The sequence below is a fragment of the Ictidomys tridecemlineatus genome, chromosome 4 (genome assembly GCF_052094955.1).
Source record: "Ictidomys tridecemlineatus isolate mIctTri1 chromosome 4, mIctTri1.hap1, whole genome shotgun sequence".
NCBI lineage: Eukaryota > Metazoa > Chordata > Mammalia > Rodentia > Sciuridae > Ictidomys > Ictidomys tridecemlineatus.
The window spans coordinates 202634737-202659612 of NC_135480.1; the positions used below are offsets into that span (position 1 = coordinate 202634737).

At 53.6% G+C, this 24876-nt stretch overlaps 1 protein-coding gene across 9 annotated transcripts in view; it reads left to right on the top strand.

The window, feature by feature from the left end:
- Nucleotides 1-24165, top strand: part of Lrsam1 (leucine rich repeat and sterile alpha motif containing 1) — a 37027-nt gene extending 12862 nt beyond the window's left edge. For 6 of the 9 annotated variants that reach the window (XM_005320987.5, XM_021723567.3, XM_021723569.3 and 3 more), the window contains 16 exons: nucleotides 1523-1653; nucleotides 2968-2997; nucleotides 3348-3470; nucleotides 3787-3926; nucleotides 4783-4827; nucleotides 7537-7607; nucleotides 11219-11318; nucleotides 12629-12716; nucleotides 13569-13643; nucleotides 15036-15116; nucleotides 16436-16531; nucleotides 19588-19686; nucleotides 20388-20519; nucleotides 21521-21602; nucleotides 22197-22342; nucleotides 23494-24165. In XM_005320987.5, the coding sequence (XP_005321044.1) occupies nucleotides 1523-1653; nucleotides 2968-2997; nucleotides 3348-3470; nucleotides 3787-3926; nucleotides 4783-4827; nucleotides 7537-7607; nucleotides 11219-11318; nucleotides 12629-12716; nucleotides 13569-13643; nucleotides 15036-15116; nucleotides 16436-16531; nucleotides 19588-19686; nucleotides 20388-20519; nucleotides 21521-21602; nucleotides 22197-22342; nucleotides 23494-23619 (1565 nt within the window). In that variant the 3' untranslated portion in view covers nucleotides 23620-24165. Of the gene's footprint in view, nucleotides 1-1522; nucleotides 1654-2967; nucleotides 2998-3347; nucleotides 3471-3786; nucleotides 3927-4782; nucleotides 4828-7536; nucleotides 7608-11218; nucleotides 11319-12628; nucleotides 12717-13568; nucleotides 13644-15035; nucleotides 15117-16435; nucleotides 16532-19587; nucleotides 19687-20319; nucleotides 20520-21520; nucleotides 21603-22196; nucleotides 22343-23493 lie in introns of those variants that run through there. The other 3 variants (XM_040286356.1, XR_013438306.1, XM_078048249.1) reach the window with 3 other exon arrangements.
- The last annotated feature ends 711 nt before the right edge of the window (nucleotides 24166-24876 follow it).

The following is a 24876-nucleotide window of genomic DNA, read 5'->3' on the forward strand; positions in this document are numbered from 1 at the left end:
GGGGCTGGAGCCCAGGGAGGAGAGGTGGGGAGGGGGATGGAGGGGCCTGGCCAGTGTCCAAAGGAGACTGGATTTCACAAGGTCAGATTCGATTTTTACAAAGATGACTCAGGCTACAGTGAGAAGGGATTAGAGGGGGCAAGAATGAATGGGGGACCAGTGAGGAGGCCATGGAGGTCATCCAGGGGAGAGAGGGTGGTGGGCTGGACTTGGTGGAAGGACAGGGCCGCAGAGGAGCTAAACCTTGGAACGCCTGCGCTCCCAAGGTGGACGTCCCCCGTTGGCCCTGTCACTGTGGGCCTTTCAGAGCACAACTGAGACTCACACATGGGTCATCTGACATCTGATGAAGGTGCCCTTGCAGAGCAGTGGGATTGGATGGTCTTTTTAATACCTGAGTGACTCTGGAACAGTTGTGGGGACAGTGAACCCTGGGCTAGGCACAGCTCAGTGGTGAGGGCCTTGCCCGGCAGGTGAGCCCTGGGTTTCATCCCCAGCTCACAAAGAAAGAAGGAAAGAAAGAGAGGAAGAGGGAAAGAGAAAGGAAGAAGGGAAGGAAAGGCAAAGCCTGCTAATCAGGTGGATAAACAGCAGAGCTCATTGTTATTTTCATGTCACTTCCTTGGTTATTTGAATATTTGTATGTCTGCCTATTTTGGTATTTCTTGTCAACTACCTATTTGTGTCCTTCCAAGAGAGGGGATAATTCTGATTACACCAATATGTGAAATTTGCTTTTCTCAAGCCGAGCACAATGGCACAGCTCTGTAATCCCAGCAACCTGGAAGGCTGAGGCAGTAGAATTGCAAGGTGAAGGCTGCCCCAGCAAGACCCTGACTCAAATAAAAGTAATAAAAAAAGGCTGGAGGTATAGCTCAGTGGTCGAACTCCTCTGAGTTCAAGCCCTAATACTGCAACATAAATAAATAAAAAGTAAAAACAATTTTTTTCTATTTTTTTGGTCTCAGATGGACACCAGCATCCAAGTTAAAAAGACCAGGTGTTGCAACCAGAATAGGTGCAATATATATTATAGACCCGTAATACGTAAAGAGTTCCTGGAAATCAGCAAGAAAAAGGCAAGCAATACAATGGAAAATGAGTATAGGATATGACCCCTTTCACATTATACAGAAGGAAGCTATCTATACAGAAGGGCCAGAGAAGGAAGGAGACTTTCCCAAGATCTTGCACACACAGGAAGTTATTAGTAAAGCTGCATTCTGGACCCAGTTTCTGTGCTGCTCTTGGGCTTTTCTACCACTTTGTTCTCACTTGGATGGAGAGGCAGATGACTTGCCCATTTACTCACTCAGCTGACACTAAGCACTTGCCCCATCCCAGGCCTGGAGGCTAGGACTAGTGGACAAGGTAGGGGGACCCCATCCAGGGAGAACGAGAGCAGTTTGGACTGAGCCTGGCAGCGTGGGCTGCGGGGAAGGAAAGAGAGAAGAGGGGAGCAAGGGATTTGGGAACAGACAACTTCAGGTCCCCCTGCCAGCTTGTGTCCCATCTCTTGCAGAGTCGGGGCTGGAATATTATCCCCCTTCTCAGTATCTGCTGCCAGTTCTGGAGCAAGATGGAGCTGAGAACTCCCGGGACAGTCCTGATGGACCCCCAGACGGGTTCTCAAGGGAGGAGGTCAAGTGGCAGGTAAGGCAGGCCTGTCTGGTGGTGCTCACTGCCATGTGCCTGTGTTGGGGCTGCCAGGATGAGGGGATGATCAGAGCTGAAGCCCCCAGATTCCTCCATTAAACTAGAGCTTCCCTCCATTCAGACCAGCCTTTTTTTTTACAAGGCCTGCGATGGGCTTACCAACCATCAGCTGCTCAGGGATCTCTGTGTTTCCTGAACAAACCACACTCCTCCCTCCATCAGGGCCTTGAGCAAGTGGTTCCCTCTGTCTGGAATTCTCCCCACTCACCAGTTTATTGAGTCCTCTGAGAAGCACCAGCCCAAGTCAGTGTCCTGTTCTGTGTTCTCAAAGCACCCTGTGCATTTCCTTGGCAGCATTTAACACCGTGCTGAATTTAATGAAAGGGGTAAATAATTTTTCTACCGTCTTGTCTGTCCTTGGGATGGGATCATGTCTGGATTGCTCTTTGTTGTTTCAACAAATTCTTCCTGACCACATACCACATGCCCCCCACCATGCCTTAGGTGTAGTGAAGGAGGCTGATGGGCACATAGGCCAGCACCAGTGACAGGTGGCCCTGCAGGATGCTCAGTAAGGACTTGCACTGCAGCCTGGGGCCCCTGCTCCTGGAGCAGCAGAAACTGTCTCCACCGTTGGCTTCCACAGCCCAGGCTCACAGACAGTTTGCTCTGCTGGCTGTGGTGGAGGACAGCACTGCAGGGAAGGGGAGCATGGCTGCCGGGGTTTGGCTTCACAGCTTCCAGTGATGCTTTGGTTGATTTCTGGTTGCCAGATGCCACCCTTCCCTGTTTCTGCTGCTGATGTAAATGCATTTGCAATTTTATATTTTTCGGACAGTTCAATGAAAGTTGGAGAGGGAAGAGATGACCATCTAGGAAACTTGTGCTAATCTGTACTTTGAGAAAGTATTTACAATATACATCCCAGGCTCCAGGGCTCACTGATGTGGTCACCTGTTGGTGGACGCTGGTGTGGTTTAGTTTTCACTCTTCAACGATCCTGTAGGAACCTGTACATGCTCCTTCTGCATTTGCAAGTGCTTAGGTGGCCAGACAGGAGCTCTAGGTGCCACACACAGCCACGGGAAGTGTGTACCTTGTTTCATGGTCTTCTTTTGGAGCACCAGGCCTGCTCAGCGCTGCCTGCCCAGAGCTGTCTTGGCACCTCCCGGGCAGCCCCCCACCCATTCTGATGCAGCAGTCGGGTAGGCCAGGGTCCGCATGAGGCCAGGCCACCGGGGAGATTCTGGTACATGTGCTGTTGAACACCCTAGCTGGGCCGTCTCCTGACCTCTGTTTCTTCTCCCCCAGAACAGGTTCTCTGACTATGAGAAGAGGAAGGTAAGAAGATGCCTCTTTTCCTCTTCTCTGATCTGTTCACTAAAAATCTCAACTCCTGAGATATTTGAAGAAAGAGCTTATTCCTGGCTCTGATTCAAGGCTGAAGATGTGCTCTCCTCTCACGTGCATTGTCTCACTGCATCCTTGTGCCTCCTCCAGTGGTGGCAGAGTATCCTGAGACAGAAGCTCAGAGTGGGAGGCCAGACAGGTTCTAGACCACCAGGCCCCAGTGGACAGCTGGGTAGCTCAGCACTGACCTACAGTCCATGCTACTTAGCACTGCCCCTGCTGCTGTGTCCTGGTGCCCACGGAGCCCATGCTGGCAGTCACCAGCATCTTTACTCCTGCAGGAACAGAAGATGCTGGAGAAGCTGGAGTTTGAGCGGCGCCTGGACCTCGGGCAGCGAGAGCATGCCCAGTTGCTTCAGCAGAGCAGCTGTCAGAAGGATGAGATCCTCCAGACAGTTAAGGAGGTGTGAGCAGCCTAGGCATCAGACTGTTGTCCCCAGCCAGTGGCCTTCTGACACAGGCCAAGGCCCCCCTGAGGTGGGAGGGCAGGGCGATTAAACTCTCACATCTGCCTCAGTACCTAAAAGAGAAGGCCCTGACCCATCACCCAGGCCTCCTCAGGCACAAATGGGCACTCTAAGGTCCAGCAAGAGGGGAACCCCAAGTTCACACAGTGTAGACAGGCACAGTGGGGCAGGAAACCCAGTCTCCTAGCTCCAGTCAGAGCTGTTCCATGGCACATCAGGGCTTCACTCAGGACCTCTGCCTCCCGCCCCACAGGAGCAGTCTCGGCTGGAGCAGGGCCTGAGTGAGCGCCAGCGCTACCTGGACGCAGAGCGGCAGCGTCTGCAGGAACAGCTAAAGCAGACAGAGCAGAGCATTGCAAATCGCATCCAGAAACTCCTGCAGGAGAACCAGAGGTCAGTCCTGGCCCTGCCTCTGGCCCAGAGCCCTTCTCCGCAGGGTGCCCTTCAAGGTCCCAGAATGGAGGTCCAGTCCTCCCCACGGTCTGCACTCCTACCCACGTGCTCCTGCTAGGGGCTTCAATCCCCATCAACACACAGAAAAAGGAACCTTACGAAACATGTCGAGGTCTGAGTCCTTGTCATGGGACTTACACTGACTGGACCTATGGCCGTGGCAAGTGTTTCCCTGCTGGCCCCAGGTTTCCCCTCTGTAAAATGAGTGGCTCTTAGCAAAGTAGTTGAGATCTCACCTGCTCCAGGATTTTGAGTTCCAAGGAGCCTTTTGCCTGAGGGCTTCACCCTGTAGTGAGATTTAGCTGAACAAATTCTGTCCTAGGTAGGAGCTCCTAAGAGCAGGTCTCGGTGGGGCTGGGGAGAAGGGGGACAGGTAGAGATTTCAAGAAGCTTGAGAATGTCTAGTTAGAGGGGAGATTGCAGGAAGAGTCCAGAAGCAGGCTTTCGCCTGTTTCCTGTCCCTCCGGGCTTCCTCTTCCTCATCCTGCTGCGCCTGGTGCTCCCTCACCTGTCAGTTACCAAGCGCCTGAGTCCAGAAAGTGACCGCTTTTGGGAGCTCACTTCATGCTTATTTTCTCATTTACTTTTTACAAACAGCCCAGGAAGTTTTTCACCTGTTTTCACAAGTGAGGACATCTGGGGCCTGGAGTGGCTTTACTGGCCTGGACACAGAGCTTCCAGGTGGCAGGGCTCAGAGGCAGGCACTGAGGCCCCTAGCATGGCCCGTGCAGTGAGGTGGGGCAGCGCTGCGGGAAAGGGCTGGTGACTGCAGGGACCGCTCTGGTTTTCTTCACAGGCAAAAGAAAAGTGCGGAGATCTTGAAGTCTCTGGAAAACGAAAGGTAAGCGTCCTTCCAGGGAGTGGAGCTTTGGGGAGGAATGTCTTTGTGAATCTCCAGGAGATTGTCCCAGAAAGTTTTCTTAAAGCTATAAAGAGATTCAGCTTGTTAGGATCAAATTAAAAAGAATTGCCATGCCAGGAGTGGCAGGACCCACCGGCAGTTCCAGCAATTGGGAGGCTGAGGCAGGAGGATCACAAGTCCAAGGCCAGCCTTGGCAACTTAGTGAGATCCGGTCTCAAAATAAAAAATAAAAAGGCCTAGAAATGTGACTCAGTGGTAGAGTGCTTGCCTCACGTGTGCAAAGCTCTGGGTTCAATCCATAGTACTGTCAAAATAAATAACTAGATCAAAAAATGAATTATCACTACTTTCAAGTTCTTTAAAAAATTTAGAGACATGAATAGGATGGATACATAATGAATATTTCCAATATAAAAAAAAAAAGAACAAATCTACATTTATGGAAAGAAAAAGAAATAAAATACGTCTGTCCCTTTGTATCTGAGGGGGATTGGTTCCAGGACCATCTGCAGATACCAAAGCCCACTGATGCTCAAAGTCCCTTATGTAAAATGGCAAAGTATATGCATATAACCTACACAACCTCCTCCTGTACACTTTATGTTTAGATAACTTATAATGTCTAATACAATGTCAATGCTGTTTAAATAGCTCTTATACTCTATTATTTAGGAAATAATGACAAGGAAAAATATGTACCTGTTCAGTACAGAGGCAGGTTTTTTTCAAACATTGTTGATCCACAGTAAATTGAATCCACAGATGTGGAACCCATGTATATGGAGGGCCAATTGTGTTCTTCACTAGGGAGAACAGTCATGTTGCTAAGTAGAAAAGTGGGAGGCTGTATTTAAAGAGGAATATACCAGTTATCATTTTAAAAAGACACTCTGACCAAGAGTGATTGTACATGCCTATAATCCCAGTGAGCTGGGAGGCTGAGAAAGGAGGATCACAAGTTCAAGGCTCACCTCAGCAAGTTAGCATGGTCCTAAGCAACTTAGCAAGACCTTGTCTCAAAATAAAAAATAAAGAGGGCTGGGGATGTGGTAGAGAACCTCTTGGTTCAATTCCTAGAACCAAAAAAAAAAAAAGACACTCTGCACTATCTGTGTGCAGAAAGCATGTGGGCCCATTCCCATGGTTACTACTTAATTTTTTTTGAGTCATGGGGCTTACATGTAGTGGCCTTCATTTTCTTCTCTGTGTTTTCTGAGTCGACTATATTGGGGCACACCACTTTTGTAATTAGAAAAGATGATAGAGAGGAAGGACCAACTCCATCCTCCACCCCTCCCTGAGATGTCAATTCTGATCCCTCCTGGTTCTCTCGGGTCCTGCAATAGCAGCGAGGACTCTGAGCTGTCCTTGGAGGAGCCCTATCTCACCTAGTCAGTCCAGACTTCTAGGCCCCCACTGCCTGGAAAGGCCTTCTGCAGGGTGCTTCCTGGGGCTACAGTAGCCACCCCCATGCTGCCAACCTCAACTGGGGCTGGGGAGCTGGGCCGGTCCAAGCCAAGCAGTGTTGTGGCCAGTGGCATCATCTATTTGGCCCACATTGACCAAGAACCCCTGGTTCTGGGTGGGGCTGGGCCCAGAGTACAGCCCTCTACCAGAAGCCACCTTCTCTTGAGCTGTCTATGGCCCTGGACAGCAGACAGAGCTGCTCCACCTATCCATGCCCTTGCGACTAAGTCCCAGCAGCAGGGAACAGGAAAGGATATTGATTTTTCCAAGCCACTCCTGCTAGTTGGGCATATGAAAAAGCACAGCAGGCATGTGTGCTTGCATGTCACCTTGTTCATTTTCACTTGCTATATCATGGATGAATTTCCATGTCAAATCTGGTAATTTGTAATTGCTGAAGAATGTTCTATTGTGTGATTAAATCATAATTTATCTAATTAGCCCTCTGCCCACAAACCTTTAAGTTGCTTCCAGTTTTTTATAATTTCAAAAATTATGATGGTGAACAGATTCTCAGTGTACCCTTAGGTATTTATGTGACTTTTTTTTTCTTTTGTTCTAGAGATTGAACCCAGAGCTTTGCATGATCTAGGCAATCACTCTATCACTGAGCTAGTGCCCCAGAATTTTTATTTTATTTTGAGACAGGCTCTCACTAAATCACCCAGGCTGGCCTTGAACTTGTGATCCTCCTACTCAGGCTTCCAAGTAGTCAGGATTATAGACAGGCACCATGGCACCAAGCTTTATATGATCATCTTTTTAGTGAAATATGCAAATGACATTTAGATGGGTGCCAGCACATCTTCACAAACATGTAGCTGGTTTGTGCTCTGAGCAGCACACAGATGTGCCCATTTCTCCACCATCGTTGCCGGCAGCAGCAGCTCCTGGTTTTCTTAATCTCAACCAACCTGACAGGTGAACAGGTCTGGCCTTCTTTGCCAGTGATGTTAAGCGTCTTCCCATGTTTGCTGGTTACTTGTAGTGAAGCACTGGCCCATTTTTCTAAGGGGATGTTCACCCTTTTATACAGGTACTCTAGCTACAGGGCTGGAGTTAACAGGCCCCACAGGAGGAGGTGGTGATGTGGGCATTCAGGGAGCTCATCTGGGTTGGCTCTTCAGGGCAGGCTTCCTGGAGGAGGTGGTGCTCTTCTGGTGGGGTTCCCTGTTGGAAAAGTTGTTTGCCAAGTGAATGGATGGCTTTTTTTCCCCCTAGAATAAGAATGGAACAGTTGATGTCCATAACTCAGGAGGAGACAGAGAACCTGCGACAACGTGAGATCGCCGGTGAGTTCCGAGATGGGGAAGGTGAGGGCCCTAGAGAAGAGCATTTGGCCGCCTGGGCCAGTGGATGGGCAGCCCTCTCTGGCAGTCATGTGCGGAGAGCACTAGTGTCAGCCCTCAAGAAAGGCAGGCAAGTCCAGCTCATGGAGATGGGGCTATGGGGCCAGGCTAGGCTTGGATTCAGAGTCTCAGCTTGGATAGCAGCTGTGACCTTGGGGGCATTACTGGTCCCTAACTTTTCTAAGCCTCAATTTTATTATCTATAACATGGGGAAATGCTATGACCTGGCAATCTCATAGGGTCATTAGGAGAGCCAGATGGGATCACACCTGGACCCAATGAGCCTTCCACAGGGCTGGCTTCCCTGTTTTTGAGAACCAGGGAACTGGGCTGGGCCCTCTGGGGTTCCTGGGTGCTGTGCCCCTTCCCATCATTCCTCAGGAATGGTCCTGGCTCCACGTGGTACACGCTAATGAAGGGACCCCACATGGCCCTGAGGACTTGAAGACGTGGGCTAAGGACAGCCAAGGAGGTGTTGCCTGTCCCTTGTTAAAACAAGAACTGATTCTGTTGGGTGTCCCCGCCTCTACAGCCTTTGTCGGGAGGCAAGGCTGTCTGTGGTGTCTGTGGGCTGGGCTCTGAGGCAAGCCCGTGGCATGCCTGTGTCCCCCCACCACCTGTCAGGTCATTAGCATCTTGGTGTTAAAGGTCACTCGTATCCACCATTTGTAAAAACAAAAATGTGGGGAAATTTCCAGAAGGATCTCATCTAATTAACTGCACAGGGATGGGAACGTGTCTAGAGACTTTCATTTTCCCCTATTCAAGCTTCCCTATTACTTAACTTTTTAAAAAAATGAGCATGTTTTATATTTGGTTTTGTTTTCTGCCTCATACTGGGTCTTGCATATGCTGTTAGGCCCCAACCCCGTATTATTTTTATAACTAAAACAACTCAGTAAAAACAGCAAAAAGGCCCAGCAGAGTGATACTCACCTGTCATCCTAGTGACTCTGGAGGCTACAATAGGAGGACTACAAGTTGGAGGCCAGCCTGGGCAATTTGGCCACCCTCAGCAACAAAAGGGAGACCCCTCTCAAAAAATCAGAAGATTGGGGCTGGGATTATGGCTCAGTGGTAGAGCACTCAACTTGCATGTGTGAAGCCCTGGGTTCGATCCCCAGCACCACATATAAATAAATAAATAAAGGTATTGTGTCCATCTACAACTAAAAAAATTTTTAAAAAAAAATCAGAAGATCTAGGGATGTGGCTCAGTGGTGAAGCAGCAGAAAAATAGCAAAAAGTTCTAGAAAGGTAGCACTTGAGTCAAGGGCACATAGTTTCAGGAGTCCTAAATATATTGTTCATGCCTTAAGATTGTACTTCTAAGATTACTTAGAGGATAATTAAATAATCAGATGTTCACAAAGATGTTTGAGCAAGAATATTTATTGAAGGATCATTTAATATTTTTATTTTTAAAAAGCACAAATGCATCCAAATAGAGAATTACCTAAATAAACTTTGGTGACCCACGTACAGGAGTCCTCTGCAGTCATAAGCATCACATCTAATTGACACAGGCAGATATTCATTAAAAAAATGTGAAGTGCTGTGTTTAATGTGATTCTCTTTCTATTCTTTCTATTATGGCAAAACGCTCTTCACATAACTTCACCATTTTAACCACTGAAATGTGCAGTTCGGTGGCATTGATGTTCCCATCCTCTCCTCTGCGCCTCTCCAGTATGATTCCATCTTCCCCAAATGAAAATCTGTCCCATTTCGCGCTCACTCCCCATCCCGCTCCTCCAGCCCCCCATAAATACCCACCCTATTTCCTGGCGTCTGTTTGCCTCCTCTGGGGACTGGTGCAGTGCAACCCTTTGGTATTGTCCTCTTGTGTCTTTGCACTAACCATGAGGTCCTCGAGGTGCATCACGCAGCAGCAGCTGTCAGAGTCGTCTTTGTTTTAAGGGTGGATGACACCCCACAGCATGCATGGGCCACACTGTTGGCGCATTTGTCGCTCAGTGAGCATCTGGGTTGGCCACTGTACAGATACCTCTTCACTTGAGTCCCAGCTTTTTTTTTTTTTTTAATGTTTTTTTTAACTTGGTTATAGACCTTTATTTATTTATTTATATGTGGTGCTGAGAATCGAACCCAGTGCCTCACATGCCAGGCAAGTGCTCTACCACTGAGCCCCAGCCCCAGCTCCCCAGCTATTTTTTTTTTAAGAGAAAGAGAATTTAATATTTATTTTTTAGTTATGCGGACACAACATCTTTGTTTGTATGTGGTACTGAGGATCGAACCCGGGTCGCATGCATGCCAGGCGAGCACACTACCGCTTGAGCCACATCCCCAGCCCTCCCCAGCTTTTAATTATTATATTTCTCTCCCTCCACCCACAGAGAGAAAGGGAGTTGGCCGGGGGAGGAGAAAGAGAGGGAGAGGGCTATTTTATTGTATTATTCTGGTACCAGGGATTAAACCTAAGGGCAAACCACTGAGCCACATCCCCAGCCTTTTTTATGTTCTATTTAGAAACAGGGTCTCACTGAGTTGCTTAGGGCCTGCTAAGTTGCTGAGGCTGGCTTTGAACTTATAATTCTCCTGTTTCAACCTCCTATTTTAATTTTTTTAAATACAAAAATTATGCATTAAAAATCTGTTGGCACCAGCCATAATAGCATACACCTGTCATCTCAGCAAATCTGGAGGCTGAGGCAGGAGGATCACAAGTTCAAGACCAGGCTCTGTAACTTAGCAAAGCCCTGTCTCAAGATAAAAAATAAAAAGGGCTGGGTGTATAGCTCAGTGGTAAAGTGCTCCTAAGTTCTAACCCCAGTACCCCTCCAAATAAATCTACTGGAAGAATGCATATCAAAATGTAGCGTTTCTTGGTGACAAGGTTATAGAAGGTTTGTGTGTGTGTGTGTTGGTATTTTATGGTTGGTCCGTCTTCCAAGCTCAGGTTACTCTTTTTTTTTTTTCAAACAGCCCTTTTAATTTCATTTTATTTTGAGACAGGGTCTCACTAAATTGCTGAGGCTTGTCTCAAACTTATGATCCTTCTGTCACCCTTCCCAGACTACACCATCATATATCTGGTTTATATTAGTTTTATAGTTAAAAAGAGAAGTTGGGCATGGTGGTGCACACCTGTAATTCTGCCTTGGGAGGCTGAGGCAGAAGGATCACAAGTTCAAAGCCAGCCTCAGCAATTTAGTGAGGCCCTAAGCAAGTTACTGAAACCCTGTCTCTAAGTAACAATATAAAAGGGCCAGGATGGACTCAATGTTTAAGCAGTCCTGGATTCCATTCCCAGCCAAAAATAAATAAATAAATAAATAAATAAATAAATAAATAGAAAGAAACTTCTTTTTTTGAGGGTACTGGGGATGGACCAGGGTCTCAGGCATGCTAAGCAAATGCTCTACCACAGAGCTACACCCCCAGCCCTGAGAGAAACAATTTCTATAGTGACTATCAGGCACATCAGTAGGTGGTGCCTCGAGTCCTGTCCTCTTGCAGCTTCATTCCTACCGGGGTCCCCAAGGGTAGCTACCCTCCCTCAGCACACCCCGTACCCCTCTGTCCGCAGCCGCCATGCAGCAGATGCTGACTGAGAGCTGTAAGAACCGGCTCATCCAGATGGCCTACGAGTCTCAGAGGCAGAGCCTGGTCCAGCAGGCCTGTTCCAGGTAAGGGGAGGAAGAGCATTCCCAGGCCAGGGCCTGGGGGGAGCTGGCGCAGGGCCCAGGACTCAGCAGAGAGCTGGGCACTGGATCCCCTGCCCTGGGCTGCCCCAGCTTTGGCCATGCTGTCCAGCACAAGTGGTGACCGGCCTTCCTGACTTTTATAGCTGGACCCCATGATTCAGAGTTGGGCAGTGATACAGGAATAACAGTCACACCCATTTCTTATGCACAGTCCCTGTGCCAAGCCAGAGACTGATGGCATTAGCTTATCTGTGAGGGACTGTATTTTTATTAGTCCCATTTTACAGTCAAAGCTCAGGTTCCAAGAGATTAATGCAGCGAACAAGCCAGCAGGTGGCAGGCCAGGACTGGAGGCTGGCAGCAGGCAGCACGCGCTCTGGACTGGGCTGGCCTTGTCCAGTTCCTAGGGCTCATGAAGCCGGGTGTGGGACATGCTGGAGGGGGGAGAGTGATGGGGCTGTCTGTGTTGCTGGTCCCTCTGGGTCTGGGTCACCAAGCTCACCATAGCCCTGTGGGCTTGTCAAAGGTTCCAAAGGTGCCCGGGTGAGAAGAGCTCAGTGGGTGCTCAGCAGCCCCTGCTGCCCTGACTCACTCACCACCCTCCCCTGCCTTGCCTGTGCCAACCATCCCTGTGTCCCTGCAGATGCAGGAACCTCCCTCCTTTCTGGATGTGTGACATGGTTCGGGAGTACAAGATTCCTCCTACCTGAGGAGTCTTGGTCCCTTCCTGAAAATTTCTCATCAGAAATTCCTAGTAGCTACTCGCAGATTGGTTAGAGGATTTGATGAGCATACAGTCCCCCACTTCAGGGTCTAATCAATAACTCAAAACCAAGACTGCATGGAGGCCAGGGCGTGTGTGCGGTTGCAGGTTTTGTGCCAGAATCACCAGCCATGTTCCAGGGAGCTGAGAGCAGATGGCCAGGGCAACAGTGTCCAGGAAGGATGCTTTCCCTGTGGAGTGGCCTGCTGGGAGGTTGGAAGCTCTCTACCTGTAGGAGTGGTTGGGCAGAGCCCAAGTGTCCATTGTAGGAGCATCATGGAGGGGACTGCATGACTGGAGGGGTGAGAGGACCTGGGAGATTCTCTGCCAGCTCCTGGCTCCAGCACCTCCCTTCTGGGACCATGCAGTTTGGACAAACTGTGTGTGCCCAGCCAGGGGCATGGCCCCAGCAGGGACTCCATGGGTATTGGTCGGTGAATGGATGGTATCTCATCTCCTCCAAGGTGTGTGCACATAATAGGTACTCAGGAGATGTTCAGAGTTAACAAATGTGCTGTCTTTCTGGCAGCATGGCCGAAATGGATGAGCGGTTCCAGCAGATCCTGTCATGGCAGCAGATGGATCAGAACAAAGCCATCAGCCAGATCTTGCAGGAGGTGAGCCCTGGCTTGGGGCGTGAGGGCAGAGGTGACAGGGGTACCCAGGTCCCCTAAGCCAGACAGTGTGTAAGACAGGAGACTCTGTGACCTTGGAGATGTCCAGAGGGGCAAGGAGAGGCCTCTGGAACATGGTCTTCTGGTCACCAAATCTAAAGAAGCACCCCCTCCCTGGGGCACCTCCCCGGTCTTCCCCCATCCTGTATACAGGGCTCATCCTAAGGCCTCACAGGGTGAGAGGTAATGGTGTCCATGGAGCCCTCAGGACAGCGTGGTGAGACCCGCCCCCTTCACACTCCAGCTACTGCGTCCCCCTCCTTAGCTGGGCCCAGAGCAGACAGAGCATCGCCCACCACCACCGTGGGCCCTGCGGTCTGCAGCATTTCCCTGTAGCCCGCGCTCTCCCTTCCCCTCCAGGCCACCTTCCCTTCCCCCTTTCTCTCTAGCCCAGTCTCTTGTTTTCCTAATAGCGTGACCTGATGTTTGTGAGACAGGGCTGAGGAGGGTCTTGTTCCCAGGGCAGACATCTGCCTCTGGTTAAGGAGGGGCTCAGGAGCTCAGTAGACTTGGCTCATCCCCACGGCCCGGCCCCAGAGGCTCGCAGGCCAGCCACTGCTGTAGAAATCGGTGCAAGGTGCAGGGAGAGCACGGAGCAGGGTACCAGCCCATGGGAAGCCCTTAACGTTAGGATTTTAAAAACTTGGAAGAAAAGGTGAATGTGTATTTCAGTCTCTCCCTGAGAAACGTAGAAATCATGTGCCCAGGAACTGTATGCAGATTTACTCCCCGGATGGCCCTGGGAGAGCAGCGCCACCGCTGTGCTGAGCGGCCCGAGTGCCATCTGTTTTGCAGAGCGCCATGCAGAAGGCTGCCTTTGAGGCCCTCCAGGTGAAGAAGGACCTGATGCACCGGCAGATCAGGAACCAGGTGGGTGCTGGGGGGCGCTCCACCTAGACCTGCTCTCAGCTTTCAGAGCCACCTGGAGGCTGCTGAGCAGGGCTGCAGGTCACAGGACGAGGTGTGAGGCCCCCACTTGAGGGCTCACAAGAGGCCTGTGCCTGGGGCCCTCCTCTTCCTCGCAGACTCGCCAACACAGGCAGACTGACAGCAGCTCAGGGCTCCCCTAGGAAGACTGGATTTCCTAGCCGGGGATTCGGTGGGTCACCAGGAGCCTCGAGCTGGGGAGAGGCCTGGGCCTGGTGGGAGGGGACTGTGCTCCCACCCAGGCTCTGCTCTGCTATGCAGAGTGGCCCTGGGCAAGCCCAGGGCTATGGCTCTGTGGCACGCTCTGGAATGGGGCTGGGCTGGAGGAGGAGCTTGCAGGCCATGGGACGCTCATCACATCCTGTTCAGCACACTCAAACCTCACCTTTCTGCATGGTTTATTTTTCTTTCTATTTCTTTCCTCTTTGGCCAAAACCAACCTATCCTTTTTAATTTCCCTATTTAATTTCAACCCCACATTGCCGGAAATGAAGCTCATTCCTCTGACCAGGGGTTAGTGGGGTCAGAGGGTCATAGGCACAGGGTAAAGCCACTACTGTGGGACCTGACCCCAGACGTGCTCAGTGTAGGTGGGTGGTTGTGACCCCCCAGGCCAGCTCTTCAGCTTGGAGCAGGCATCCCAGGGAAAGTTCTCTCACTTACCTGCTTTGTTCCTTGGGCAAGTTATGTAACCTTCTGAGCCTCAATTTTTTCTTGTCTGTAAAATGGAGACATAATATATCCGAACAGGCAGAGAACAACTAATTAAATGATGCAGAGAGGGACAGGGATGTGGCTCAGTGGGAGAGGGCTTGCCTCACCGCTGTTGGGCCCTGGGTTCTATCCCCAGCTCTGCAAAAAGAAAAAAGAAAATGAATGATGCAGATAAAGCACAGCAGGTTTGCACTCAGTGGATGCTCCATGGTCAGCCGCCACCGTTAGTTCTTCCTTCCCTTCTGAGGCCCTCTGCCATGGGAGGAAGCAAGAAAGTCTGCTCAGGGGACTGTGCATCTGTTCCTACTCTCCCCGGCTCTGAAGGAAGCCCTTCTTTACCCCACACTTCTTTACTGGGTGTCGGCTCTGCAGTAGGCCTTGTGCTGGACTCCTGGACTCAGACAGCGTGTCCATGTAACAAGGTAGCAGAGCTGTGGCAAGCGGATCCTGTTTGCCCTCCGTGCTGTTGGTGAGATTCCAAGGCCCTCAGGTCCCCCTCTTCAGAGCCCCCAGCCTCCCCTAGAAGGGTTTTTGAGGCCCCATCTGGCCATCAGAGGTCAGCAACGCAAAATAGAACCACGGTTAACGCAAATAAAACCCCCTGTCTCGTCTTCTGTCTAGATTAGGTTAATAGAAACTGAGTTATTGCAGCTGACACAGCTGGAGTTAAAGAGGAAATCCCTGGACACAGAGGCACTGCAGGTACGTAGGGCTCCCTGCCTGCCACCCTCCCTCCCCAGCCCAGCCAGGCTCCCAGCGCTCCCTCCCGGCCGGCCCGTGGCCACTGCTCATCAGCACAGGGGAGTGGGACCAAGCCCCAGCCCCAGGAGGTCCAGCTCGAGCCAGGCCAGTGGGGCTGGTGCTAGGCAGGAGGGTCAGAGGAAGGAGGGCTTCATCGCCGCCGCTCTGCGTTTCCTTTACTGGGAGAGGGTGTGTCCTTAAGCCATACTTCTGGGCCACTGGTCCCACTCCCTGGGCCTCTGCAGAAGGGACTTTTTGGTGTCCCAAGGATGTCTGGAGAAGATGACCAGCTATTTCTGTGCCATTGTCTGTAGGCAGCATCTGTGTGTGCCAACCTAGGTGTCTTGTCACAGAGGCGAGAGGGCAGCAGGGGGGGGGGTGGACAGCAGTCTGGACTGGACAGCTGGGACCTGCTGTGTGGCTTGGCATGTGGAGAGGAGGGCTGTGCTTTCCCCTCTCTGGACCCCAGACTCCCCAGGTGCTCACTAAGGGGCTGGAGGGGTGGCCTGTGAGGATATGTGCCCGTGCCGGCTCCCAGACAGAGCCTGCGTCTGTCATTGTCCCCGTCGTACTCAGTGGAGGGCTCACAGTGAGGATGCTGGGACCTGGAGTCCTGCCCTCAGCCCTGTCCAGAGATACGGTGTGACCTTGGGCACGTCACTGCCCACCTTGGGCCTCCCTTTCTACCCACCCCAAGGTGGAAGCAGTCACTCAGGGCCAGTCTGTGTCACTGGCCATCAGAGAAGGCCCTTTGTGAGCTTCAGAGATGAGGGGCTGGGGTTACTCAGAAACTGTCCCACTACGCTTGGCGGTGCCCTTGTCCCTGCTGGAGGGGCCCCCACTGCCAGGGCTCCCCTGGGGCTCCCAGGGGTAAGAGGATGAGTGGCAGGGACACGACACGGGCTCCGGTTTGCATGTGCCTCCACGTGGCAGGCTTCCTCACGTGGCGCTCCCCGCCCGCCCTCCCCGCCCTGCTTCTGCCCGTGCTCTGTGGTCAGCGAGGCCGGTGGCCCGTCATTTTTTGTTGGATGTTTCTTCCCACTCATCGCCATCAGTCACTGGGGTCCCATGCCTGTCTTAAGCTCAGGAAGGGAGACAGGGGCTTGGGAGGAAGGGGACTGGGACGCAGGGCAGAGGGGCCTCTTGGCTGTGTCCCCACCTCGCCAAGAGGCATCGGGCAGAGCCTCAAACTGAGCTGAGAACGAGTGACAGCAGTGCAGCGCACCCGGCCCTGGCGCTGGGCGCTCGCTTGGCAGCTCAGGGGCCGACTTGTGTTGCAGGAAGTGGTCTCGGGGCAGCGCCGGGCACTCAGCTCCCTGCTGCAGCAGCTGCTCAAAGAGAAGAAGCAACGGGAGGAGGAGCTCCGTGAGATCCTGGTATGTGCTGGGCCTCGGTCCAGCAGGGTCTTCTCCCACCCACGGTGACCTCTCCCACACGGTGACCTCCCACACACTATGTCCTCTCCCACCCACGGTGCCCTCCCACACACTATGTCCTCTCCCACCCACGGTGCCCTCTCCCACACAGTGTCCTCTCCCACACACAGTGTCCTCTCCCACACAGTGTCCTCTCCCACACACAGTGTCCTCTCCCACACAGTGTCCTCTCCCACACACAGTGTCCTCTCCCACACAGTGTCCTCTCCCACACAGTGTCCTCTCCCACACACAGTGTCCTTTCACACACGGGTGTCCTCTCCCACACAGTGTCCTCTCCCACACAGTGTCCTCTCCCACACACAGTGTCCTTTCACACACGGGTGTCCTCTCCCACCATGGCTGTCCTCCCACTCATGGCTGTCCTCCCCCACACGGTGTCCTCCCCCACACACGGTGTCCTCCCCCACACACGGTATCCTCCCACACACACGGTGTCCTCCCCCACATACGGTGTCCTCTCCCACACACGGTGTCCTCCCACACACATCGGTGTCCTCCCACACACGGTGTCCTCTCCCACACACGGTGTCCTCCCCCACACACGGTGTCCTCCCCCACACACGGTGTCCTCCCACACACATCGGTGTCCTCCCACACACATGGCTGTCCTCCCCCATCATGGCTGTCCTCCCACACACGGTGTCCTCCCACACACGGTGTCCTCTCCCACACACGATGTCCTCCCACACACATCGGTGTCCTCCCACACACGGTGTCCTCCCACACACATGGCTGTCCTCTCCCACACGTGAGCTGCGTCTCTAATCACTCTCATTGCTCCGGTAAAGGCGCCTGTAGAAGGAAGGGGGGAAGGACAGAGGAGCAGCCTTCTAGTGCCTGGATGTGGCTCCTGACGCACATTCCTGGGGGCCCACGTTGGGGCCGCGTGTACCTGAGTCCCAGCTCCTTGGGAGGCTGAGATGAGAGGCTCGCTTGAACCTAGGAGCTGACCGGTCTGGGCTGTGTAGAGACCCCTTCTCAAAATGACCAGCCGGGGCTGGGGCGGGGGCTCCGCGGCAAGGCCCTGGGTTCGATCCTCAGCACCACATAGAAATAAGTGAAGGTATCATGTCCAAGTACAACTAAAAATATAAAAAACAAAATACCAGCCTGCCTTCACGTCATTCAAGTGACCCACTGAGTTCCTGTTTGCGGCTGCACTGGGACAAGCTGTCATTTGATCAGGCTTCTATTAACCAGTTTTTTAGTCTTTGTCAACAATGGTCTCTGGGTGTCTTTGTAGCTAAGGACTTTTTTCTAAAGTAACATCTTTATATGTATTTTTTTAACTTGTAATAACTTTATTTTATTTATTATTATGTGGTGCTGAGGACCGAACCCAGTGCCTCATGCAGGCTAGGCGAGCGCTCTGCCATCGAGCCCCAGCCCCAGCCCTGTAGCTAAGGCTTTGGGGACAGCATGAGGATCGCCTCCGGGAGAGGACACCCCACATCCAGGGCGGGTTGCTGAATAAGCTTTGGGCAGGAGGCCAGACCCTCTGTGCAGATGGCTTTGATTCTGAGGCCTGTCGGGGTGGCGGAGCCCACAGTGGCTATCTCCTGCAGACCCCGTGGGCACCCAGGCAGAGAGGACAGAAGCCAGGCCCACCAGCTGGGACTGAAAAAGACCCAGTTTTGCCGAGTCACTGAGAAAGCTCCATTCTGGGCCCCGCCTGTGCAGATCCGGAAGAGGGAGACGGTCTCCTTGCAGAGCCCAGCAAAAGCCCAGGTGGCGTGTTTGTGCCAATCAGACGCAGCCTGCTCCTCGTGAGGCCTCACCACCACCGCCCACACGGTGTGCATGTGTGACAGGTGGCCCGGCAGCGTGCAGTGCCAGCCATATGCTGTGGCCTGGTGCTTCTGTTCTCGCAGCCCTGGGGCCTCTCCAGGGAGGGGGCAGCACCACCCAGCAGAGCACTCAGGGCCACAGGTGAAGGACGGAGGTATGCCCTCAGCCAGGGAGGGCCGGGACAGCTTGGCAAGGCCAAGGAAGGCCTGCCCGGGACATGAGGCCCAAGTGTGTGGGGAGAGGCCCGTGTGGAGCCGCTCCCGAGGTGGCTGCAGCCTCCAGGCCCTGAGCGCAGGGGATCCCTGTCCCACGGGGCTTCAGCTTCCTCCCTGTGAGGCAGAATCTTCCAGCGCACAGTGCTCTAGAAAGGCCACGGCTGGGGCTGTCCCTGTGGAGGGCATTGGTGTGACTCACTGCTCCGTCCCCTCACCTAGGGCAGCGCTGGCCCAGAACAGCACTGATGATGGTTATCACAAGGCACCAGGAGGGCACCGCCCCTGGCACGTTCCTGAGTCTTCAGACTTGCCCCACGGCGAAGCCCTCCCCAGAAACCGGAGTGTCCTAAGGAGCCTGCGCCCTGCCTGGTACCCGGGCAGTCTGGGCTCTCTGGGGACAGAGAGGGCTGCATAGGCCTGCTCTCCCACCAGCAGATAAGAGGGCATCTCTCCAGAGGCAGTGGCAGAGTGTGGGACCAGGTGGCAGGGGGCTCAGGCGCAGGTGTGTGGCACCAAGCATCTGTCACCTTCCTTCTCCAGAATCATCCCTGGCCTCAGTTGGGAAAGGCAAGGCTTCCAGCCTTCTTGGTTTCAGTGGGTTAAATGGTGGGACAAGTGATGGGACAGCCCTTTGTGAACTACCAGGTGCCACCATCTGCCCAGAGGAACGCAGTTCACAACTGTCATTGTCATTACACTTTTTTTCTTCTTCTTCTTCTTCTTCCTCCTCACCTCCATTCCCACCCCTGCTCCTTCTTTTTCCAGTACTGGGAATTGAGCCCAGGGGTGCTCTACCACTGAGCCACATCCCAGCCCTTTTTGTATTTTGAGATGGGGTCTCCTTAAGTTGCCCAGACTGGCCTCAAACTTGTGATCCTCCTGTCTTGGCCTCCCAGGTTGCTGAGATTACAGGCAGGGGCCACGATGCCTGGCAGTGTTAGTTTTTATTTCTGGTTTGTAACTAACATTGACTGTTTCCATTCTTGGCAGACGGAGTTAGAAGCCAAAAGTGAGACCAAGCAGGAAAATTACTGGCTCATCCAGTATCAGCGACTTCTGAACCAAAAGCCCTTGTCCTTGAAGCTGCAGGTAAGAACACCGCTGCCCTCTGGGTTGGGGGCCAGCAGGGATCCTCCCAGAGGAGCCACAGAGCCTCAGCCCTGCCCTGCTGCTGGTCACTCCAGTTTAATTCAGTTCATTTTTCTGGTGACCCTCGTGTGCCAGGACCCTTTAGAAACAGAAATGAGAGTGAGAGCCCGTTCACTCTGGAGAGGGAGAAAACAGGGTGCCCGTCACCGTCCTGCAGGCAAGACCACGAGCCCCGCAGGGGCAGGACAGACTGAGGTCTCTCCCTCCTCTCTCTTCTCCCTCCTCTCTCTCACGAGCACACACACTTTTTCATATTTATTTTTTAGTTGTAATTGGACACAATACCTTTATTTACTTATTTTTATGTGGTGCTGGGGATCGAACCAGGGCCTCGCATGTGCTAGGCGAGCGCTCCACTGCTGAGCCCCAGCCCCGCACACTTTTTAAATACATAATAAAATACATAATAAAAGCCCGGTACCCACGGTTTTGGCAGCTGGGACGGACAGCTCTCCCGCCCACGCGCAGAGCCGCCCCATCACCCCAGGCTCCGTGGTGTCCTGTGTGCAGTGAACCCTGGTGTATTTTAACAGTTCCACTGCGGTGGACATTTAAGTCGCTCACTACCTCAAGTTGACAGATGGAATGGCTCTCCCTCTCTCCACGTGGGCACCCTGGCCTTGCTCGGGTGTGTCTTGCAGGAGGAAGGCATGGAGCGCCAGCTGGTGGCCCTGCTGGTGCAGCTCTCTGCCGAGCACTACCTGCCCATCTTTGCCCACCACCGCATCTCACTGGACATGCTGAGCCGCATGAGCCCTGGGGACCTGGCCAAGGTGGGTGCAGCGGCCCCTGAGGAGGTCAGAGGCAAGGGCTGATTGCTTTTCATTCAGTGTGGTAGGGCCAGTCATGCTTAAATGGCCCAGGGCTTCCTTGTGTCCAGATGACCTCATGCCTACCCCATCTGTCCCCAGCCACCTATGTGTGCTCTGCAGTGTCAACACATGTCCTTGGGGGTGGTCTGGTCCAGCCCCTACCCTGCCCCTTGGCTTCACAGCCATGGCCACAGCACTGCCTGAGCCCCAGCCAAGTTCTGGGTGTGAGTCAAGCTCTGTATGTCCAGTTAGCCACGTGCTGCTTAAAATAGAATGACCCGATGGCTGCTGTCGCCTTCCTAGTGGATGCTTGCATTTCCCAGGCAAGGCTCCGATAGTCTGCAGACCTGAACTCGATGACTCGCTCTCCTGGCAGCCCCTGAGACAGGTGCCGCTGTCCTCGGCAACTTCAGATGGGGAAATTGAGCCCCCTGAGCAAGCTTAGGGCTTGACCTCAGGTGGTCTGGCCCCAAGTCCCTGTTCTCTTCCACTCTGCTGTCCTGTCTCTCCTGCAGACAGAGGACGAGATGGCACTGAAGAGTCCTGGGCCATGCCACATGGGCTCTGGGAGCCCAGGGACTGTGTGGCCAGGCACAGCTGCCTCTCTGCAGCTTGGCTGAACTGTGGCTTCTCTCCCTGTCACCTGGTTATGCAAGTGACATCGTTGGTGTAATCCCTAGCACTGGACAGTATTTGATGAGCTGTAGCTGTTACTAGTCTTGCTGTCCTTTGGGTCCTCAGTTTCTCCCCCTGCCACACTGATCAGTGCCCCTAGACCTGAGCCAGTCACCTTCACAGTTGTCTGGGCACTGCCTGATGCTGATCCCGAGCCTGGTCTGCCACATTCCAACCAAAGGTACCAGAGGCTCCCTGTGGGCCGGGGCCTCGCAGGCAGCTCCACCCAGCAGAGCAGGCTCCTGCTCAGCCCCAGTCACAGTCTGCTCTTTTCTGAACTGCCGCAGATTGGCGTCTCAGAAGCTGGCCTGCAGCATGAGATCCTACAGAGAGTCCAGGAGCTGCTGGCCAAGGCCAGGATACAGCCAGGTACTGACCCCAGGGCTTTCTCCAGGGCTTCTCCTAACAGAGCCCCAACCATATGAGTGGCTGGCTGATTGGCCCTGGCAGGGGCTGGCTCGGAGCAGAGTGAGCAGCTGGAAGCAGCTTTGGAGGCCTCTGCTTCCTGCTCCTCCCGTCTCCTGATGGGCGGCAGCCCATGCTGTCTCCTGGGCAGCCTGGTAGTTCAAAGCTCAGCCCCTAACCAAGGGCCTCTGTTCTGCGCTCCACCACAAGGTGGCACTGTGGCTCCCAGCAAGCGGTGTTCCCTCTGAGCCTCAGATTTCTCATCTCTGCTGCAGAGTGGCTGAGTTAGGATGAGTGGCCCTGTTAAGCACGGTGGCCATGCCTGGTATCGTCATGAGGTAGCCAGGCAGAAACTCACTCCTGTTTCACGGATGGGGAAACAGGGAGGAGGCTCAGAGAGGAGGAATAAGAGGGCATGGTGGGGAGCCCGTCCCCAGCTCAGAGATCACAACAGCCCCAGGTCACACACTTGTGGGCAGCCAGGGCCAGGGGCACCCCTAGGGGTTGGGAGCACCTAGGATGACCCCCTGGCTCAGCCTGTCCCTCTGGTCTCCTCAGAGCTGGAACCACCCAAGGGAGAGGTCCTCGGGGCCCTGGAGTCCCCCACACACCCCCAGGAGCCTCCTGAGCCAGTGAGACCATCAGCGCCCCCTGCTGAGCTACAGCCGCAGGCCTCTGAGTGTGTTGTGTGCCTGGAACGCGAGGTGAGTCTGGGGCCACCAGGCAGGGCCACCAGGGTGCTGGACCCACCTAGCCCCCCTCTGCCCCATGCCCACAGCCGTCCTCCTCCGCCCCTCCAGACCTGTGCATCATTTCCCAACAGTTTCCTGTGGTTACAGAAGTATACTGTATTCATTAGACATTTTGGAAATTAAAAGGAAACAAAAATGACCCATGGTCCCGTGACCAAAATATGAGTAATGCTAACATGATTTTCTGAACATTTTTATTTTTTTTTTTCATAAGAAGGTTTTTTTCCCCAACTTAAAAAATATATTAGGGAATTCTCCCAGGTCATGAAATATCAACAACAGGATTTTCCCTGCCAAGTCTCTTTAAAAATCACCTTTTAAAAATTGTTGCAGAATTAACACTTTCTTCGGAAATTAAACAAGTGTATAAACTATCAATTCTCACTTGCCGCCACCAGGGGATGCTGCTTATAAAAGCAGCTGTGTTAGCAGTGTGACAGTCCCCTGGTCATTAATGTAGCCAGGGAGTGGCATGGTGCAAATGGACCACTGCTCTCTGGCCCAGTTCAACATTGCAGATGGCAGACGGCTGTGAAGGCTTTGGAGCACAGCCATGGCCATCTCCTAAGGGTGTGTTCTGAGCAAGAAGTGCTAGGGCAGAGCCTGGGACAGGCACAGCACTCTTGCTCACGGACCAGAGCCCGCCTGGGCAAGCACACGCACCGTGAAGACTACAAATATGGGCGGGAGCTCAGTGGTGGCGCGTTTGCCTGGCACAGGCTGGGCTCCCTCCCACCACTGAAAAGAACCGCCAGGGACCTCAGTGCCCAGGAGCGGGGGCTGGTTAAGCAAGCCATGGTCCTGCAGAGGGCCCCACACAGCTACCACATGGACAGAGGCCAAGAAACTTTATTTAAGGAAAGGGGTGGGGGTGGGTTCTGGGCTTTCACATGTTATTTACAAAACATAGAGAAGTAGACACAAAACTGCAAACATAACAACTAGGTTTTTGTGAACTGTGGCATTTATCTCTATGATATTTGAATGGCTTATGGTGACCATGGCACCAGATATTTAAGGTTAGGTCCCAGGGTCTGGGACTCAGTGGCGTCCATCCCAGAGAACCCAGCAGGGCCCCACCCTCACGGCCGCTCTTCCCTCAGGCCCAGATGGTCTTCCTCACCTGTGGCCACGTCTGCTGCTGCCAGCAGTGCTGCCAGCCGCTGCGCACCTGCCCGCTGTGCCGCCAGGAGATTGCCCAGCGCCTCCGGATCTACCACAGCAGCTGAGGGGCCCTCGGCACCGCCTCCGCCACCACAGGCCCAAGGTGCCCTTCACTCCTGCGCCACCCACGCTGGGGTGAGCCCCCTCCTGGGCTTCTCCCCACCACCTGTGAGCCCCCAGCCGTGAGCCCCCTGTGGGTCGGGCCAGGTGGAGGCACTCCCAACCCATGGCAGAGCTAGTCCAAACGCTGAAGAGGGGGCATGCATGGCTCTACTGGGGACCAGCCCTGGTGGCACGGGGACAGGGTCCAGGGAGTGGACAGGTGGCTGTGCCACCACCTGGCCTGGGGAATGAGCACCCTGGCCAAGTTGAAAATCTCCACCTACCGGCCATCCGCCTGTGGGATTGCCATTCTCACCTGTGGGACGTGCCAGCTGTCCTGGCCTGGAGTGGGGATGTCCTGGGGAGGGGTGAGCCTTGCAGGCCTGTGCCGCGGGCCTCCCCTCTGCTGCTCCCTGTGCATGCCCCACCCATGCTGCACATCTGTAGCTCCTCACCCGCGCAGCTCCACCCAAAGCAGGAACATCAATAAACCTATCGGTGAGCTCCTGGCCCATGTCATCCATGGACCTCCTGGGAGCCCAGAAGGGGAGGGGACTGGGTCAGGAGAAGAGCAGCTCAACCAGGGAACGAGTCCAGGAGTGGGTGCACCTCAGTTGAAAGGAGAGGGAGAAGGGCACTGCTGCGTGGGGGGCGGGGGAACCAGAGCCGGGACAGCAGCAGCACCTCTCCATGATCGGGGATGCTCAGTGGTGGGTCGTGTTGGGGTAACGCGCACTGGTGTTACCCCAGACAAGGGAGCAGAGGCTGAGGGGTGATGCCGGACATGTGACTGGGACCTGGTGGAGCTGGGTTTGAGCACAGACGTCCTGACTCCCAAACCTGCACCATTGTGCTGGAAACCTGAAAGCCGTGCGCCCTTGGACCTGAGGCAGAGGTGCACCTTTATTATGTGTTTCCTGGCAGATTTTTTGAGCCAAGGGCCACCGTTGCTTTGAGCTGCTCAGGGTATCTGGGCCTCACCCAGCCAGCCTGGCCAGCTTCAGGCCTGCTTCTTCCGCTGCATCCAGTGTGGCCGGTGCCGGGCCCTGCCGGCTTCAGCTGGTGGCCACCAGGGGGCGCTGAGTGCTCGCCTGAGGTACAGCACCGGAGAGGGCTGGGGAGGAGCCCTGCACCTCTCTGCCTCACCGGGACCATCCGTCCTGCAGTGCTGGAGAGGACAGAGTGAATGACTTCACCATGGGAGTCCTGCTCTCCAAGGA